Here is an 18,543-nt window from a genome sequence, read left to right on the forward strand (position 1 = left end):
TGACTTCACTCTGTATGACAGACTCTAGGTCCATCCACCTCATTACAAATAACTCAATTTTGTTCCTTTTTATGGCTGAGTAATATTCCATTGTATACATGTGCCACATCTTCTTTATCCATTCGTCTGTCGATGGACATTTAGGTTGCTTCCATGTCCTGGCTATTGTAAATAGAGCTGCATGAACATTGTGGTACATGTCTCTTTTTGAATTATGGCTTTCTCAGGGTATATGCCAAGGAGTGGGATTGCTGGGTCATATGGTAGCTCTATTTTTAGTTTTTTAAGGAACCTTCATACTGTTCTCCATAGTGGCTATACTAATTTACATTCCCACCAACAGTGCAGGAGGGTTCCCTTTTCTCCATACCCTCTCCAGTATTTATTGTTTTATAGATTTTATTTTTCAGTATTTTTAATGAAGTATAGTTGATTTACAATGTTGTGTTAATTCCTGCTGCACAGCAAAGTGATTCAGCTATATATATATATATATGTGTATATATATATATACACACACACACATATACACATACTTCATTTTAATATTCTTTTTCATTATGGTTTATCATAGGATATTGAATATTGTTCTCTGTGCTGTACAGTAGGACCTTGTTGTTCATCCATTCTGTATATAAAAGCTTACATCTGCTAACACCAACCTTCCACTCCATTTTTCCTTCAACCTCCTCCCCCTTGGCAACCACCAGTCTGGTCTCTGTGTCTGTGTTTCTGTTTCGTAGATAGGTTCATTTGTGTCATAATTTAGATTCCACATATAAGTGATATTATATGGTATTTGTCTTTCTCCTTCTGACTTCATTTAGTATGATAATCTCTAGTTGCATCCATGTTGCTGCAAATGGCATTATTTTGTTCTTTTTTATAGCACTGAGTAGTATTCTATTGTATATATGTAACACATCTTTATCCATTCATCTGTAGGTGGACATTTAGGTTGTTTCTATGTGTTGGCTATTGTGAATAGTGCTGCTATGAACATAGGGGTGCATTTTTTAAAATAAATTTATTTATTTTATTTATTTTCATTTTTGGCTGTGTTGGGTCTCTGTTGCTGTGTGCGGGCTTTCTCTTGTTGTGATGAGTAGGGGCTACTCTTCATTGAGGTGCGCGGGCTTCTCATTGCAGTGGCTTCTCTTGTTGCCGAGCACAGGCTCTAGGGGCACGGGCTTTAGTAGTTGTGGCACTCCAGCTCAGTAGTTGTGGCTCACGGGCTCTAGAGCACAGGCTCAGAAGCTGTGACGCACGGGCTTAGTTGTTCCGCTGCATGTGGGATCTTCCCAGACCAGGGCTCTAACCCATGTCCCCTGCATTGGCAGGTGGATTCTTAACCACTGCACCACCAGGGAAGCCCGCATATATCTTTTTGAATTACGGTTTTGTATAGATATATGCCCAGGAGTGCGGTTGCTGAGTCATATGGCAGTTCTATTTTTAGTTTTATGAGGAACCGCCATACTGTTTTCCACAGTGGCTGCATCAGCTTACATTTCCACCAACAGTGTAAGCATGTTACATGCACCACAACTACTGAGCTGGTGTGCCACAACTACTGAAGCCTGTGCGCCTAGAACCTGTACTCGGAAACAAGAGAAGCCACTACAATGAGAAACCCGCGCACTGCAACGAACACCCAACGCAGCCAAAAATAAATAAATAATTTTATTTATTTATTTTTTAAATTAATTAATTGTATTGGAATAAGAATGGAAACAAGTTAGCCACTGAACTTAAGCCCATAGTCTTATATCTAGGTGGAATAGTTATTTTATCACTCATGTAACAAAAAGGGAACCATCCACCAATGTTCTGCATACCAACAGGCTGAAATAGACAACACAAAAATCTTTTAAATAGAATTAAGTTTTGGTACTTCCCTGGTGGTCCAGTGGTTAAGACTCCACGCTCCCAATGCAGGGGGCCTGGGTTCAATCCCTGGTCAGGGAACTAGATCCCACATGCCACAGCTACGAGCCTCAACTAAAAAGATCCCGCACACGGCAACGAAGATCCCGCATGCTGCGGGGCAGCCAAATAAATAAATATTTGAAAATAAATAAAAATGTTTTTTAAAAAATAGAATAAAGTCTTGGCAGAATTTTGGTAAAGGGAATTTTGCTATGTGGGAGACAGGATTTTAAAACTCAACTTCCACCTCTTCTTTAAGATAATGGTATTGTCTTCTATATATTAATGCATGATTCTGACCAACACATCTGCATCTTCTACGAAAAGGGCTGTCCACCTCTGCAATAGTTCTTTGCCTTTGTCAAAGCCAGCAGAATCAAAGTAATTTCATAAGGCCTTCTGAATATGGAATACAGATTGTTTCTTTGCACATATAGCACTCTAAACACACTAGCTTCCATTTATACATTTAACAAAAAATATTTGTTGAGCACCAAGTGTGTGCCAGGCACAGTGCAAAGTGCTAGAGAAATAAATAGGTTTGGGTTGTTCTGTGGCAAAATATAGAAAATCTGAGTTTAACAAGCATAGTAATCTATTATGAAATTATTTTTTAGACTCAAGTTTGTATCTTGTAATCCTCAGTTAAGAACACAAGTGCAGTTAGTACATTGATAGGTTTCCCCGTGGGTCATCTGAACTGAGTATAAAATATGCTTCTCTTGAAAACCTAGTGCCGGTGTACAAGTGTGTACCGGCCCCATAATACTGCAGTCCTATTTTAAAGACCTCCCCCCTGACAAAAGTTTGGGTTTTATTCAGGTATCAGTGTTCAAAGACATTAGCCTAGTCAATGGTCAATACATTGAAACTACCACCTCAGATGGACCCTTCAGAGCCCGTAGGTCTTGATACCATTATAACAACTTAGCACAGTTGATAGGCCTGAGATTAGGCCGTATCACTACGATTAGTTGCCAGATCACTGTGAGACCTTCAGCAATTCACAAACTTGTCACTTTCAGTTTCTTTTCTGTAAATTGGGGATGTTCAGGTTGTTAGCTCTCAAGTAGAATCTTGACAAAATATTCCAAAGTTAACAGATAAATAAGCTTTGTGTAAGTTCCCTTGCTCTCCAAATACAGAGGACAGCTCATACCTTTGCCATAGTTTGTTAATACCCAGTGTGATCAAAATGTTTTTGTTTTTTACCGGTTTGCAAAGTTAGATTGAATCTCAAATTAGGATGGTTGAGAATATAGTGTACATAAGACTTGTTTTTTCTTTTTTCTCTCTCTCTCTTTTTTTTAAGCCTTTAATATTTATTTATCTTATTTTTGGCTGCGTTGGGTCTTCGTTGCTGCACGTGGGCTTTCTCTAGTTGCAGCGAGCGGGGGCTACTCTTCGTTGCGGTGCACGGGCTTCTCATTACAGTGGCTTCTCTTGTTGCGGAGCACGGGCTCTGGGCGCGCAGGCTTCAGTAGTTGTGGCTCGCGGGCTCCGTAGTTGTAGCTTGCAGGCTCTAGAGTGCAGGCTCAGTAGCTGTTGCACACAGGCTTAGTTGCTCTGTGGCATGTGGGATCTTCCCGGACCAGAGCTTGAACCCGTGTCCCCTGCATTGGCAGGCGGATTCATAACAACTGCACCACCAGGGAAGTCCCTCTCTCTTTTTTTTCCAACTCTCACACAAGCAGTGAACATGTGTAACTTATATCTTGCCATTGTTGAACTGACAAATAAGAAGTTTCTGGGTTTGGGGTTCCCTGGTGGCGCAGTGGTTAAGAATCCGCCTGCCGATGCAGGGGACGTGGGTTCGAGCCCTGGTCCAGGAAGATCCCACACGCCGCAGAGCAAATAAACCTGTGCGCCACAACTACTGAAGCTGCATGCCTAGAGCCCGTGCTCCACAACAAGAGAAGCCACTGCAATGAGAAGCCCGCGCACTGCAACGAAGAGTAGCCTCCACTCGCCGCAAATAGAGAAAGCCTGCATGCAGCAACGAAGACCCAACACAGCCATAGATAAATAAATAAAATAAATAAACTTATTAAAAAAGAAAAAAAGTTTCTGGGTTTGTGTTTGTCAACATAATTTTTAATGATTTCACAAAAGGCAGTATTATGTGGAAGTCAGTGTTTCTCAAAGTGTAGTTGCCAGCCCAGTTACATGGGAATCACTTGTCAAGCCTGCTCAAAATGCAGATTTCTGGAGCCCACCTCACATTTACTAAACCAGAACCTCTACGGGTATGACCTAGAAATATTTGTGAAGATTTTTACAGAAGCACCCTAGTGAGTCTGCAACTTTAGGTGCTTGAGAAACACTACCCTTGGAATTTGGGAGAGTTGGCTTCCAAGTTTCCTCTCAGGCCTTTATTTCAATTTTAGATCTGGTTTGACCCTTGGCAGGTTGTTTGGGAGAACAGAGAGTTCTCCAGAATGGACCTCCATCCCTCACCTAAAGTGTTTTGCTCTGTTAAGTACTGTCTCTGCTTTAATAACCGTCCTGTTTCAGTATTTACCTATCTTGCTGAACATTGAACATTTATAAAATGTCCCATGCCATACCTGTCCTCTTCTCTTGCCTGATGTGCACCATCATCTAAGTGGTATACAAGTCAAGGAAGGTAATTTGGGATACATATTTAGCTACTCAGAATTTAATATGAAAGGAGAATAGACAGGATAATTTTTTGTTTGAAGTACATAGCTACACCCTTATGTAAACATGTTTGAAAACAAAAATTAACTTTCCTTTGGAAATTTGGATGTATGTAAAATTTTAAATATTTCTTCTCTATGTTTTCTGCAAATCGAGGAATGTAGAGATTGCCCACTTAAAACTGAGAAATACTACCTGACCTGATAATCTCAGGAAAACCTTAAATTTCCCCAATGACACCTTACCTTAATGGAGCCTTTAAAATTTTTTTTTAAAGCTGTCATGTATTGAATACCTAATTATGTACTAAGTACTATGCTAAATAGTTTTCAAGGTCACAAATAACTGTATGGTATAGATGCTATTATTATTTCCCTTTTTTTAAAAAAATTTATTTTATTTATTTATTTTTTTTTTTGCGGTACGCGGGCCTCTCACTGTTGTGGCCTCTCCCATTGCGGGGCACGGGCTCTGGACGCGCAGGCTCAGCGGCCATGCCTCACGGGCCCAGCCGCCCCACAGCACGTGGGATCCTCCCGGACCGGGGCACGAACTCGCGTCCCCTGCATTGGCAGGCGGACTGTCAACCACTGCGCCACCAGGGAAGCCCTATTATTTCCCTTTTTATGGAAGAGGAAACAAAGGCTCCTAGGATTTAATAATTTGCTAGAGTTCAAATAACTTGCCCAAGGTTACAGAGTTAGGAAGTTATGGGTGCAGGATTCAAGCCTGGGGCGTTCTGGGCCCAGGCTCTTGATCACTACTCTGTGCTGTTTGCTGCTTGTTATAACCCCAGAAGAGTTCTCTCCTATCATCCACTGCCTGTCATATTTACCAAAGTATAGATAGTAGCCAGCGATTTATTTTTGTTCATAGTGCCAGTAGAAGGCCTAAGCAGTTTATCACTGGTTCAGGATGGGTGATGGTCAAGGGGGATGGATGGGGTAATGGAGGGAGACAGAGAAGAAAAATGATGCAAATGAAGTATTTTGGCACTTCTGTATTGACCCTGTCCCTGTGTTCTTGCTACCCCTTTATAAGTTTTCACCTTTAAAGTTGCTATTATTTTACCCAAGCAGAAGTAAATACAAAGTAGGGAAGGGAGCCTGTGGTGTAATTTTTTTTCCCCCTGGGCCCTTAGGTCTTCCCGGAAAGTCCCTGGTGGCAGTAGAGACAGTCTTAGGTGCCATTCCTTGGTACCAGAGCCATAGGTTGCCTAGGGTCCTTTTTGTGCCTGTCTCTTCTTTTCTCTTGGTGAGGCGGAAGGCAGCTCTCCAGTGTATTCTAACCTCCGTACCCATCTAGGTGAAATCAACTAGGGTGCTAGACCTTTGTCTTCTCTCTAACTCTCTGCGCACATCACCACTATGCCTTGTTCTTCCTGTGTGACATGCAGATGGGGGTGTCACACAGACTTGAGACTATTTGCTTGTTTCCCCGGCAATCACTGAGGAAACCAGGTCAGAGTCCCTGCATCTTCTTTTTTCCTTACCATCTTTCCCTATTTCTCTTCTCTCCTTCCCATTCATTATCTTTTACTCTCTCCCCTCTCAACTCAACATAGTGAGTTAAGTAAGAGAGAGGCCAGCCTTAACTGTAGAGGAGAAGGGACAAAGAGTTCAGAGGCCTCTCTGGGTCAGTCTTGGCGCATTGTACCTGTGAGGGTCACGTATGTCACTTATTCTGGGTCTAGATGCTTTTTAAGGAGACATATATGCGGGAGACCCAGGGGCAGTGGGGCTAAATGGGACTAGTTGGTAATAGAGAAAGGATCAGAGGCCTAGAAATTAAACCTGGCTTCTAATCCTGGTTGTGCCACTTACTATTACCTGTGACATTAAGCAAGTCTCATTATTATTCTGAGTTTCTGTAAAATGACTAACTTTTAAAGTTTCCTTCAGCTTAAACTTTTTATGAATATGAGATTTGGGATAGCTTAATCCTCATCACTGAGATCATTCTAACTTTTGATTGGAGAAGAGATGAGAAACATTAGCTCTCTTACCTTAATTATAAGGATAGATTTGATTCCATCCCTTAGGTACAGTGAAAATAGAGGGCTGGACTAAATGGCATTGTGAGTTCCCTCTAGTCCTAGGGCTCTTGGTTGCGGTATCTCTTCTGGCTTCATTTATATATATAAGTAGAGAAAGAGAGCAGGGTTGGAAGTATGGAGTTGGAAGTTAGAAGGATAGTGGATCATCTAGGAGCCCTGTCCCAGCTTGGCAATGGACGTGAGACCAGAGGCAAGGTCTCCAGGTTGCGAGGTTTCTCTCGGTTCTTTTGTGTGCCATCGCAGCAGCTCCTGATGACGGTGTAGTTCCATAGTAACACTGTTTCTCTTTCCTTTTTTCTCTAGTACCTCAACATGCTAAGGACTTGTGAGGGCTACAATGAAATCATCTTCCCCCACTGTGCCTGCGACTCCAGGAGAAAGGGGCATGTTATCACAGCCATCAGCATCACGCACTTTAAACTGCATGCCTGCACTGAAGAAGGACAGCTGGAGGTGAGAGTTCATTTAGCATGTAGCTGGGAAGTCAGGGGGCATGGTCCAGGAACACCGGGAATACTTTGATACTCACTTGCTATGTTTTAATTCCTCCTTGTGGGGGAAATGATACCAAGACTGTTTTGACTGGGGTAAATAGGCTCTGGATCTACACTGCTCCTCACCTTCACTGGCTGCTTACACTGACTTTTATTCTTCTGTCACAGTCTTTTCCCTGAAATGATGTAGACATCTCTACTGATTTCTTTTCTGCTGTCTGGTTCAGAACCATCTTACCTAAGCTCCCCAGCATTCTCAAACTTATGCTCTTGTTCTCGGTTGTTTAGAACCAGGTAATAGCATTTGAATGGGATGAGATGCAACGATGGGATACAGATGAAGAAGGAATGGCCTTCTGTTTTGAATATGCTCGAGGAGAGAAGAAGCCTCGATGGGTTAAAATCTTCACACCATATGTGAGTGGTAGTTGGGGAAGCATGCACGGGGAAAGTAGATTGGGCTTAAAGTTCTCCTTAAGCTAAATGCGTAAATGGAGAGAGCTGTAGAGCTGTTGTTTTGAGATCTGAATCTGTTTGAATCCTAGAGCCCCAGGTTCTTCCTGACTTTCCTTTAGGCCTGAGTAGGATTGGCAATTTCATATCCCACTTGACTCACAGTTAACCACTAGAAGGAGCCAGAGAATAGCAGATGAGCCAGGCCTGGGTTTTATGGAGCTTGTTAAGGTTTTTCTCTAGGCTGAGCAAGTTTGGAAGGTGACTCTGGGCAGGAGTTCAAAGGCATGGTCCTTTGGTGCCTGGTCTTGAGAAGCCAGTGAGTGTTGCTCTGTTTTTTTTTTCAGTTCAATTACATGCATGAATGCTTCGAGAGGGTGTTCTGCGAGCTCAAGTGGAGAAAAGAGGTAATTCTAAACAATCTTGAATTGACCTTTTTATCTTTTTTTGTTTGTTTGTTTAAAATGTATAGTCCTGTGGCCAAATACCTGGGGCCCTCATCTCCATCTGTCTAGGAGTATTAGTTAGAGACTGGTTATCCCATGTGAGCCAGGATATTCTTCCAGAGAGGTTATTAGCCTTGGATGCTAAACGGACTATGCCAAAAAGCCCTTCTTCCATCGTCTAGAGATTGGCCATTGGCTACAGGCTATTCCATCTCTCATGACTTCATGCACCCTCCTCTGCTTGTTTTTTGTCAGTCGCCCTCCGTGTTCTTCCTGACCCAGAAGGGCAGCTGTCCTCAGTTTTAGCCATTCTGACTGGGTGAGACGTGAAAGAGTCTGTCTAGGCTAACCAGGAGTGCGTGTGCATGAGAAGGTTTTTGCTGCTGCTTTCCTGCTGTCTGTATATGCCAGTGCTGGAACAGAATTTAAAACATTCAGAATAATTAGCTACTTACTCTCAGAGAAGATGTTTCCAAGGTTCAGAGGGTAAAGTCAGGAATAAGAAAATTTATATTCTTGGTATAGTAGAAAGAACATTGGGCTCTGGGAATCAGATCTGGATTCTCTCCCAGCTTTTTTTCTCTCTGTGATCTTGGACAAATCAGCCTCCCTGGATCTCAGTCTTCTCATCTTTCCTCATCTGTGAGACAGGAAGGCTGAACCAGATAGTTAATATCCTAGGTCCCTTCCAACTCTAAAAGGCTATGATTCTTGATGGAAAGTTATATCAAGTGAAGAGGCCAATCAGATCAAGTCATCCATCCAGTCATACGTTTTCTGTGTGAGGGGTTGTCTCTAGATGGGAGGAGATGAGGACACCTAAGGCTTCCCAGTAACTCTTTTCTTTTTTTCCTTTCAGAACATTTTCCAGATGGCGAGGTCACAGCAGAGGGATGTGGCCACCTAGCCTTTCGTTACCCTCTTCCCTTCTCTTCACCCTCATCCTCTTATCCCTTTCGTCTCCCATGTCAGACAGAGTAACCATTAACACGAAAGAAGAGAAAAAGGAAAAAAGTCATTATATTCAAAAGCCCTAAACTAAATATTATTAATAATCCCTCTGAATTTCATATCTCTGGAATTGAGCTGGTAGAGAACAACAGATGGGTCAGCACCAGGAGTCAACTGAGTTAAGACAGGAAAAGAAATAAGCCCAACCGACTCGCCAAAGGTATCTTTGTCTTTTCAACTGGGCCTCATACCAACAGACTCTCCTTGTACTATATTTTTAGAACTGGAACTATGAACTCCATCCATTTGCACTGTTCAGGCATATATATGTATGTATGTAAAAATTATATATACACAAATTAGCTGCACGTATATACATATATATATTTCTTTTTAAATTTCATATTGATGGCAGTACCTTTTTTAGCTTGTGTTTTTACACACCTTTCACTAGAATTCATGACTTCTCTCTTGCTCTCTTTATTTTGAAACAAACTTTAAAAAGGAAAAAAAAAATTTACAGGGAAAAATACCTCTCCTCATGAAGGACTTGAAAAGTTTACAACCTGCTTGGGTTTTTCCCCCCTTTTTTGTATTGAATGAAGATTCTGGATCATGGGTTGCCATAGAATCTGAGGAGCAAGGAGCATAGTTTCTTTATCTTCCAAGAGGCTGCTGGGGAGGAGAAAGAGGTGTGTTTCTCAAGGGCAGCAAGGCTGCAGATCTGCAGCGAGAGTCTAAAGACTTGGTGTGGTCTCTCTTGATTCCAAGACAACTTTCCTGGTCCATCTCTGTCTCTTCCACTCATGGCTTTTAGCCACATTCCACATCTTCCTGCTTCCCGAGGGCCCCCTGTATGGTTTCCCTCAACAGGCCTAGAATGAAGGGGAGGGCGGGCTCAGGAGGTTGACGCCACAGACACCTGAAACACTTAGTGGTCATGATTTCCCATTTCCCCGCTCGTTCTGAAGCAGGGATGGTACTCGGGACCAGAGTTAAAGCTGATACCTTTAGGCACAAAGATTGGACTTAAGTAGGGGGAGGGAAAGAAGAAAGTCCCTATGAATATAAGCTTTTCCCTACTCCATTGCTGACCAATAACCACCCATAACTATTACATTCTCTGTGACTTCCTTAAACGCCCATGTTGGGGAAGGATCTGACAGCATCCCCAAGGCCTTGGGGAAACTTGGAAGGGTCGGTGGCCCATGCCGGGCAAACCATACCCCGTCCAAGCCAGCTGAGGACCCAGGAAGGAGCAGTAGTAATATGGTTGATTTGGGTTGGATCTCAGCTTTGAATTAAAAGGAACCTGAAGGAAAATCTTTTTGTCCCTCAAAGAGCTCCTCATCTGATCTTGCAGTTAGACCTTTTGAGACCTGAGAGCTACATGCCAGGATCTGGGGCCAGGGCTGACTGGGGTAGAGCAACATTCTCAACCCCCAGCCTCCAAAGGTACTGCATTGGGAGCTCTGATGCAGTCAGGCTCCGATGCACCTGAAACATTTTTGAGCCTTCTTTACTTTTTTCCTTCTCTACCTTCTAAGCAGAAACCTCCATAGGATGGCATCTTTTGCTTTGTCTAACTGGGAGGCAACCATAGTTGGTTGTAGTCGACTCCACTGAGCAGTGTTGGGGTGGTTTGAAGTTTCTGTTTTTGTAACTTGTTTTTGCAGATTGTTGTGAGGCCACTTTGCTTTCTCTCTCACTCTGTTGTCTTGGCAGGCGCTTGCCCCAGGGGGTGTGGGATCATATAGGACATCCTATCTTTCCTCACCTTCTCCAAACCCAGGTGGAATCACAGAGTGCAAAATGTAAGAAAGCTGAATGTTTAAAATTGCAGGGCGTGATCCCTGATTTGGAGGCTTTGGCACAGAATTAACTTCTTCTGGCTTAAATGAATTTAATAATGAGCCAAGGGACCCTGGAAAGAAGGTATGTTGATTGCCCACTCCAAGATGCTGAAGAGGCTTTTGGCACCAGCTTCGTTCAAACATTAAAAATAGCAGTTTGCCCCTATTCCTTCAGAGTGGGAGAGGAATGAAGAAATCCGGGAGTCCGTGGGAAGCCCAGATGCTGACCTGTGATGTGAGAGTAGCGGGGATGCCTTTAGCGTGCATAGACGCTGCTCCTGTGTCGTTCTGACCTGGCACTCACTTGGTGCTTGGAGATTGGGTGAGGGCCCTGTAGGTAGTTAGCCTGTTTGGCCCCTGCTTGAGGCTGTACCACTAACAAAGCCCCAGCTACAGTGAGAAGGGGAAAGCAGGGAAGCCCTGGAGGACAGCGCCGCCTTCTCTCCCACCCACAGCAGCGTCCTGCAATGGAGGCAGAGGTCGCTGTGGCTGTACAGCTCCATCCAGTCAAGCTCTTCTTTGCACGAAGCAGTGTTAGTGTGATACCCTTTCCCCCTTGCTCTGCACTTCCTTTCTTGAATCCCTACCACCTTTCTCAGTCCAGGGTTCTGCCCAGGGAGTCTTCTGCTCAGTCTCTTTTTGCAGTTTGTCTCCGGGAAATAGAGAGGCTCCCCTTTCCCCCTACTTTGCCCCAGCAGAGCCAGCAGGATCTCTCTGATCTCTTGTTGTCCTCCCTTCCCAACGGAGAGTTTCTATCCATAAAAACTCAGAGTTTTTATGGATCAGGAGAAAATGCAGGCCCTGAGACACCTATCCCTGCAGAAAGGGTTCCCTTGGGCCATGCTTTGGGTTTTCTGCTCCTTATATTTTTATTTTACTCTCCATTTTTCTGCCCTCCCCTTGCCCTAGGTCTAAGCTCAGCACAGGCGAGTGCTCGGGGCAGCTCCTAGGCCTGGACAGCTCTCAGGGAGGAATTAGAGAAATGTTCAGCATCCCCGTGCCTGGCCCATCCAGTTTCATCCTTTAGTTACGCAGGCCAGTAGCTTCGGGTTATCCCCTCTTATATCTGCAAACCCAATGCTTGGAGCAGCAGCTCTAACAGGAGGTGATACCTCTCTCTTTCATTTCAGAATTTGCCAGCTTAGGGGCCTGGCTCTTGAAGGCAGTTTTCTTAAAGGGGACTGCATCCTGGGTGACCCGAACTCTCCAGACCTAGAGGGACAACTGTGCCCTCCCTTCTCTGCTTCATGTTCTCTGGCTGGATTGATTCAGCGGTAGAAACCATTTGGTCTTTTGCACCCCAGCATACCGCTAGGTTCCTTCCAGAGTCACTGTGTCACATTAGCTTCCTTTTGGAGGGAGGGTGACGTGGTTAAATACTCAGATAGCAGAGGCAGTGGGTACGCATCTTCAGTTCCCCATCTTCCAGTTTCACCTCCTGCCCTCCTCTTGCCCTAAACCTGAGCACATCATGCCAGGCCTCACTCATACAGGATGGTGTCAGCTCACTCCTCAGCAGTAATCTAGGGTGTGTGGGAAGCTTAAGGCTCTGGGGAAGAACAGAATCGAAGAGGGGATGATGTGGGTGGAGGCACTGGCCAACTAACTGCTAAACTTGGACACCAGTTTTATATCACATCCCCCTTTGTAAGCCAGTGAGCAGGGCTTCAGTTTTCCCCAGACCATGCACACTTTTAATTTATTTGAGAGAAACTCTAATTGTATTTTCACTGCAGTATCTTGTATTTTTTATTTGTGATTTAAGAAATGTGAAGAGAAAATACACAGACACATAATGGCTAACAGTGTTTCTTTCATTCCTTGTTCTAGAGCTAACCACTCTAAAATTGTTTGGTAATGTCACTTAGTGTAATTAATTGTAACATATTCTTTTAAATAAATTGATTTATTGATGAAACTATTCTTTGGTTTCCTAGACTTACAAATCCTTCGGGTTGTGTGGGAAGAGGTGAAGAAAGACGTTTGAGATTTGAGTTTGAATGATCAGTCTGAAAATGGGAAGGAACATCTGACTAGTTCTCCTGACCAACTAGCTAGTGAGGCGGTTGTTTGAGAGCAGGAGATGGGGAAGGGTGGGAAAAGGAGAAGCTGGGAGGCCCCTGGTCCAAAGTTCTATTTCCAGAAAATTCCTCCTTTGAAAATTCCTTCTTCCCCCTCAACCCTCAGGGTTGGTTGTGCCAGCTTGCACAAACTCCACGTTAAGACTCACAGGACTTCTGTTCCTCAGCCTTATGCAGATAGAGCCTGGCAGAGCCCTTGGGACAGATCTTAGCACTGTCCGCCTGCCCCCAGCCACATGTATATACTTTTTCATTTTTCAAGTTACTTAGGAAACTTCTCTCTGGAATCTGAACTGAATGGTACCTATTACCCCTAACGAATGCCAGCTCAATACCGTGTCCTCTGGGTGATTATATTCTCCCCTCTGCCCACACTCCTGAGAATAAGCGTGGTCTTGCATGTTCTTTGCTTTTGCGGAGGAATCTCAGGTGTTGCAGCCTGAGTACTACTCTTAAGGATGCCTACCCTACTCTGTCTGTGTGTTAGTTTATGGGCTGAATCTATTCTGAAAAGCTCAGCATTTGTGTTAGGTCGGATATTTAAAATTATTTTTTATAAACCTTCCTGTTTTGTTTTTCTAATCCCTAGCCATGTGCTTTTGCTCCTTGATTGGAGACCATAAGAGCAAGGTGTAGTTTGACATTTGGTTTGGCAGTTCAGGGAGAGACATTGCTGTGGGTCTCTCACTGAGCCGTCAGCATTCAATAATTGAAATCTGGTAAATATTACTGTGCTAATGGGGAAAAAAATTTTTTTTTCTTTAACAAGGGAAGAATCCACAGAGAAGTAGAAAGTGGAACTCCAGAGTTAGAATTATAGAAGTTAAAGTCAAACATTTATTGAACATCTACTGTGTGCAGGGTATTGTGTTAGATACTGCAATAGATACAGAAGCGAAGTAAGAGACACTGTGCTAACTTGCAGCCTCTCAGAGGAATGACCATATGACCTAGCTGTGGAAGGGTTAAGTGCCGGAAGGACTAGAAAAGGAGGGGAGAAAGATCTCTGGGTGAAGGCAATGAAGGAAATCTTTTTTTTTTTTTTTTTTTTGAGGTACGCGGGCCTCTCACTGTTGTGGCCTCTCCCGTTGTGGAGCACAGGCTCTGGACGCGCAGGCTCAGCGGGCATGGCTCACGGGCCCAGCCGCTCTGCGGCATGTGGGATCTTCCCGGACCCGGGCACGAACCCGTGTCCCCTGCATCGGCAGGCGGACTCTCAACCACTGCGCCACCAGGGAAGCCCAGTGAAGGAAATCTTGATGAAGAAAGTGAACTGTTTAGAATGAGCAGAATTTCAACAAGAAGGCATTCAGCAAGCTTTACTGAGCCATTATGTGCCAGACACTAGTAATTGGGAATGAAAAGACATGGGTGTGGTGGGGATCAAACTTGGCCAGATGAACAACAAATAGTCCTGTTTGATTAGAACTGAAGGTGTGTGTAGGAATAAAACAGAAGATAAGCCTTCGAAGAGCCTTAAATGCCAGGTGAAGTGCTCTACGTTAAAAAAAAGAAAAGGGAGGGGGGATTCCCTGGCGGCCCAGTGGTTAGGACTCTTCGCTGTCACTCCCGATGGCCCAGGTTCAATCCCTGGTTGGGGAACTAAGATCCCACAAGCCACGGCACAGCCAGAAAAAAGAACCAGAGAAGTTTTGTTTTTCATCAGCTCCGCTTTAGAAACACTGATATTTCAGAATACGTACAGAGGGATCAATTAGGAGACTGCCGTGATTAGTTAGTAAGTGGAGGCAGTGATAACTTGAAACGAGGGAAATGGGTATGAAAAAACTGTGGAAGTACAATCATTTATGATTTAGCATTAAACACTGAGTTGATGTGAGAGGAGTAAAAGACTCCCAAGGTTTCACGGCTAGGTGAACCTTGGGGAAGAAAATATTTTAGCTTTGGACCGATTATAATTCAGGCATGTGTGAGAAATCTAGATACAGGTGTCCAGCAGTTATTTCATAATTATTTGCTGAGCACCTTCTAATGTTCTGGGCACTGATGAGGATGGTGGGGATACAGGGTGATAAGGCAGAGTAAATACCTGTGAATGAATTCGTAGAAGACAGGTGTCTTCTCTGGAGAGCACGTTGTAGGAGAGGAGGAGGGGAAATGCAGAGACAGGTAAGGAGGATACTGCAGGCCTCCAGTGGGCGAGGGTGACCTGGACAGTGTTGATGGCGGTGGAGATGGAGAGACAGACGTGAGTACATCACCAATGCATTTTAGAGAACCAGTAGGGCTTTGCAGTGGGTTTGGATATGAAATGTGAGAGAAAGGGTGTGATCAGAGTTTTGGCCTGGGTGGATACACACTGGTGATCTTTACAAGCAAGGAGGACTGAGCGAGGAAAGGCACTACTGAAACTGAGTTCAGGAGAAACATTAGGTTAGAAACACATAGCTGGGAGTCGTTTTCACTGAGCAGATGGGAAGATGCAACCCCATTTATGGGGAGCAAGAGGGAGCTGACTACTCAGGGAGATAGACCGAAAGAGGGGCCAGAGAAGGGAGAATCTAAGAGCCGGGAGCTTGAGCCAGGGCTGCTCAAGTTCTCAGATTTGGAGACGAGAATGAGGCTTGGCCATGAGTGGCAATTCCTTCAATCACAAATACAAGCAGCCAAGGCTGTGACAGCCTTTGAAATTTTAGCAGGAGGATGAAAAGACAAAGGCAACGCTGAAAGTCAGAGAGGGTGTCAAGCTATTGAAGGGTCCAACCCTAAGGAAGCAAGACACTTTGCATTACATTCATACATTTTAAAGCTCAGAAAATACAGACGGGATGAGAATGCATTGAAGGAACGATCCAGGGCTTCCCCTGCCACATTCTCATCACCACAGTCCCCCCTAAGTGAGGATGTTTTTCTAAATGTCTGTTTTTGTTTCTAAAACTAGAAGGCTTCTCCCAATCCCTGCTACTAACCTGTCAGCTCCACTCTTCTGCCTCGAGAAGTTATTTTCCTTCTCTCTTCTCTTTATTCTGCCATTAACATTTGAACAGTAACTTGATTATTTTAGAAGAAACGTGCTGAGTTTCATCTTGTTTGGTCTGAAGTTAGGAGATCCTATTGTCATCATTTTCTGTTTCTTCTGCATTTTATTACTGGGGCCTCTTCTGCTCAGAAGAGATGTTAGTGAACTTTGGTAGTTAGCAGAACTATCCCTCCTTTATACCCTGCCTACTACATTTGAAGCCAGTATGATGTCTGAAAAAGTCTGTGTTCATACAAGAAACAAGTTAGGAGCTTCCTTTTCCGTCTCAGATGGCCTCCTATGTTTTGCTGTCAAAGGGCCTGGAGAATCCCTGCCCAGATGTTGTTTTGACTCCCCAGAAGAACCCTTTGTGTCTTCTTCATCCCCATCATTCAGCCTGACTTATCTACTGCTCCTCTGGAGAAAATCTGGCTGCAGCCTTGCAGGGAGAGGGGACAGCAGTGAGCAGTGACAGACAATAAGTGTAGTCTTCAATGTTTGTGTGAAGGGCTACCACACTGAGGGGCTGCCTGAGATCTGGAAAGATGCCAGGAAGGAGGAGCCTTCCGAGTCCCCCCAGCTCCCACATCTCAGGAGAACCCACCAGTCAGTAAATCACTCTGGGAGATGCCCTTTGGTTTAAACCCAACCTTCCAGCTCTCTGTCCTGACCAGAAACTGTTGCAAAGCCACGGTGAGCAGCTCAGGGGAAAATTCATAGTGTTAATACCAACTCCTGTTACCTTCCTCCTTGCACACCTCTTCCCATCTCTGACTGCACACACACACACACACACACACACACACACACACACACACACAATCTCTATTTAACTGAGATTTCAGATGCTGCGTACTTGGCTCAGAATCCTGACTGGATTCTCTTTCTTCTGAGTAAGTCCCATCCTTGATGTCTTTCCAATCCGAGAGACGTTTTTTCCTGAAACAATGTCCACAGATAGTCCCTATAGTGCTGCACATGTTACTTCTGTTTTTAACTCTTCTTAGTTTGGGGCAGTTTAAGAGAAGGCAGAAGTATGGGGCAGAGTGAGGGGTGAGTTGTGGGGATTTACTCATCCTGGCCTCAGGCCAGATCTGGGCTGGAAAGTGAGCAACTTTATAAGCAGGACGTAATGAGGGTGGGGTAGCAGGTAGCTGCCTAGAAGCAAATGGCCCATATGTTGTGAAGTTAAAGACGATACCTGTGTGAAGCCCAGCCTGAAAGCAATTCACAGAGAGGAATCTAGAAACTGCAGGGACCTTAGGGCTAATGCGTCCACCTTCACTGCTCCAGCCTGCTAGATACTCCTTGGGATCTTTGCCTCAGGTCACAGAACAGGTAGTTGAAGCTATGAGACAAGCACCTCATGGGCTTTGGGGCCTGGGTTCTATTCCTGCAGCCATCCCTTAGTCGCTCTGTGACACTGGGTAAGTTAACTAACCTCCAAATCCTCCGTTTCCCTGTCTGTAAAATTCTGTCCTGCCTCATAGGGCTGTTGGGAGGTTAAATGAGAAAATGCACATTACGGGCCTAGAACAGAATCACGTGCAGAGCAACTGCTTCATAAACGGTGGTGGTATAGTCAGCTCCCAGTAGCCCCACTGGCCGGGTGGTGGGACAGCTCCCTCACACGAACAAGGGAGAAGTGGAGGTCTGGAGTGTGAGGCTGCACGTCCTCAGCCTTCAGAAGGACAGGGCTGGATGCGGGAGAGAGGCCTGCTGACCTGCTTTCTTCCCTCTGTGCCCAGCTCTACAGAGCATTCCAGAATTAAGTCCAAAAGAAGGGCAGAAGAATAGGATCATGAAGCCGTGATCAGTGCCTGGACACTGCTCAAAGGCAAGGGCTGGGCCTTCCTGATAGAGTTTTCTCTCCCAAACTTCACTCTCCTCACGTCCCTCCCACCCCGTCCCCGATCCATCCCCTACCTTCAACCTCCCAAGACACTTATTTGATGCTTTTAAACTTTTTCTTTATTTAGACAGAAAAGACCAACTCTTTAAAAGTAAAATGCAATAAATAAATAAGTTAAGCATAGAGAAGTGTCTGAAACGGACTCCCCACTCTCCCCGGACCACTCCCACCCCCACCCCATTTCTCTTCCCTAAAACCTCTTTCTAGAGAAAATGATCATGTAATAAACCCCTTTAGCCCGCCCCACACCCCTCCTCCCAAATACCCAATTACCCCCCAAAGCAAAGGGAGAACTCAAGAGAGAGAGAAAATCCAAGGGAAACATTGTCTAAACCCCCAGAAAGAGAAATGGCAGCGTCCGGGCTGGGCCGGGCTGGATAACGCACGGGTGGTAGTGCTATTTACACGGAGGGGCCAGCAGAGACTGTAAACATTTTTAGGGGTTTGGGGGAGGTCTTTTCCTCGTGAAAGGAGGAGGGTCTCTGTGGCTGACTGGCGGAGAGGCAGCCCTCAGGGCTCCTCCACGTTCTCCTTGGAGGGGGCCCTTGGGGGAGGCAGTGAGTTTTAGGGCTGGGAGCCCAGGGTTCAGGGATATCCTACCTCGAGCTGAGGGTGGCCACAGGGAGTGTGACAACCAGCTTCTGAGAAACCCCGAATATGGGGGCGAGGCTGGGGCGAGGGTGGGCAGGGAGCATGTGGGAGGCCCCTGCTGCCCTCCCGGGCCGCA

General features: G+C 44.9%; 1 protein-coding gene across 1 annotated transcript in view; it reads left to right on the forward strand.

Annotated features, from left to right (window-relative positions):
• Positions 1-12,696, forward strand: part of SNX27 (sorting nexin 27) — a gene marked incomplete at its 5' end in the record, with an annotated part of 83,444 nt that extends 70,748 nt beyond the window's left edge. Inside the window, 4 exons of the mRNA XM_079932800.1 lie at positions 6,950-7,099; positions 7,429-7,557; positions 7,941-8,000; positions 8,899-12,696. Coding sequence (XP_079788926.1) covers positions 6,950-7,099; positions 7,429-7,557; positions 7,941-8,000; positions 8,899-8,946 — 387 coding nt within the window. The 3' untranslated portion in view covers positions 8,947-12,696. The remainder of the gene's footprint in view (positions 1-6,949; positions 7,100-7,428; positions 7,558-7,940; positions 8,001-8,898) is intronic.
• Positions 12,697-18,543: the final 5,847 nt, after the last annotated feature.

This window comes from Stenella coeruleoalba, assembly GCF_951394435.1.
Source record: "Stenella coeruleoalba genome assembly, chromosome: 1".
NCBI classification, from domain to species: domain Eukaryota; kingdom Metazoa; phylum Chordata; class Mammalia; order Artiodactyla; family Delphinidae; genus Stenella; species Stenella coeruleoalba.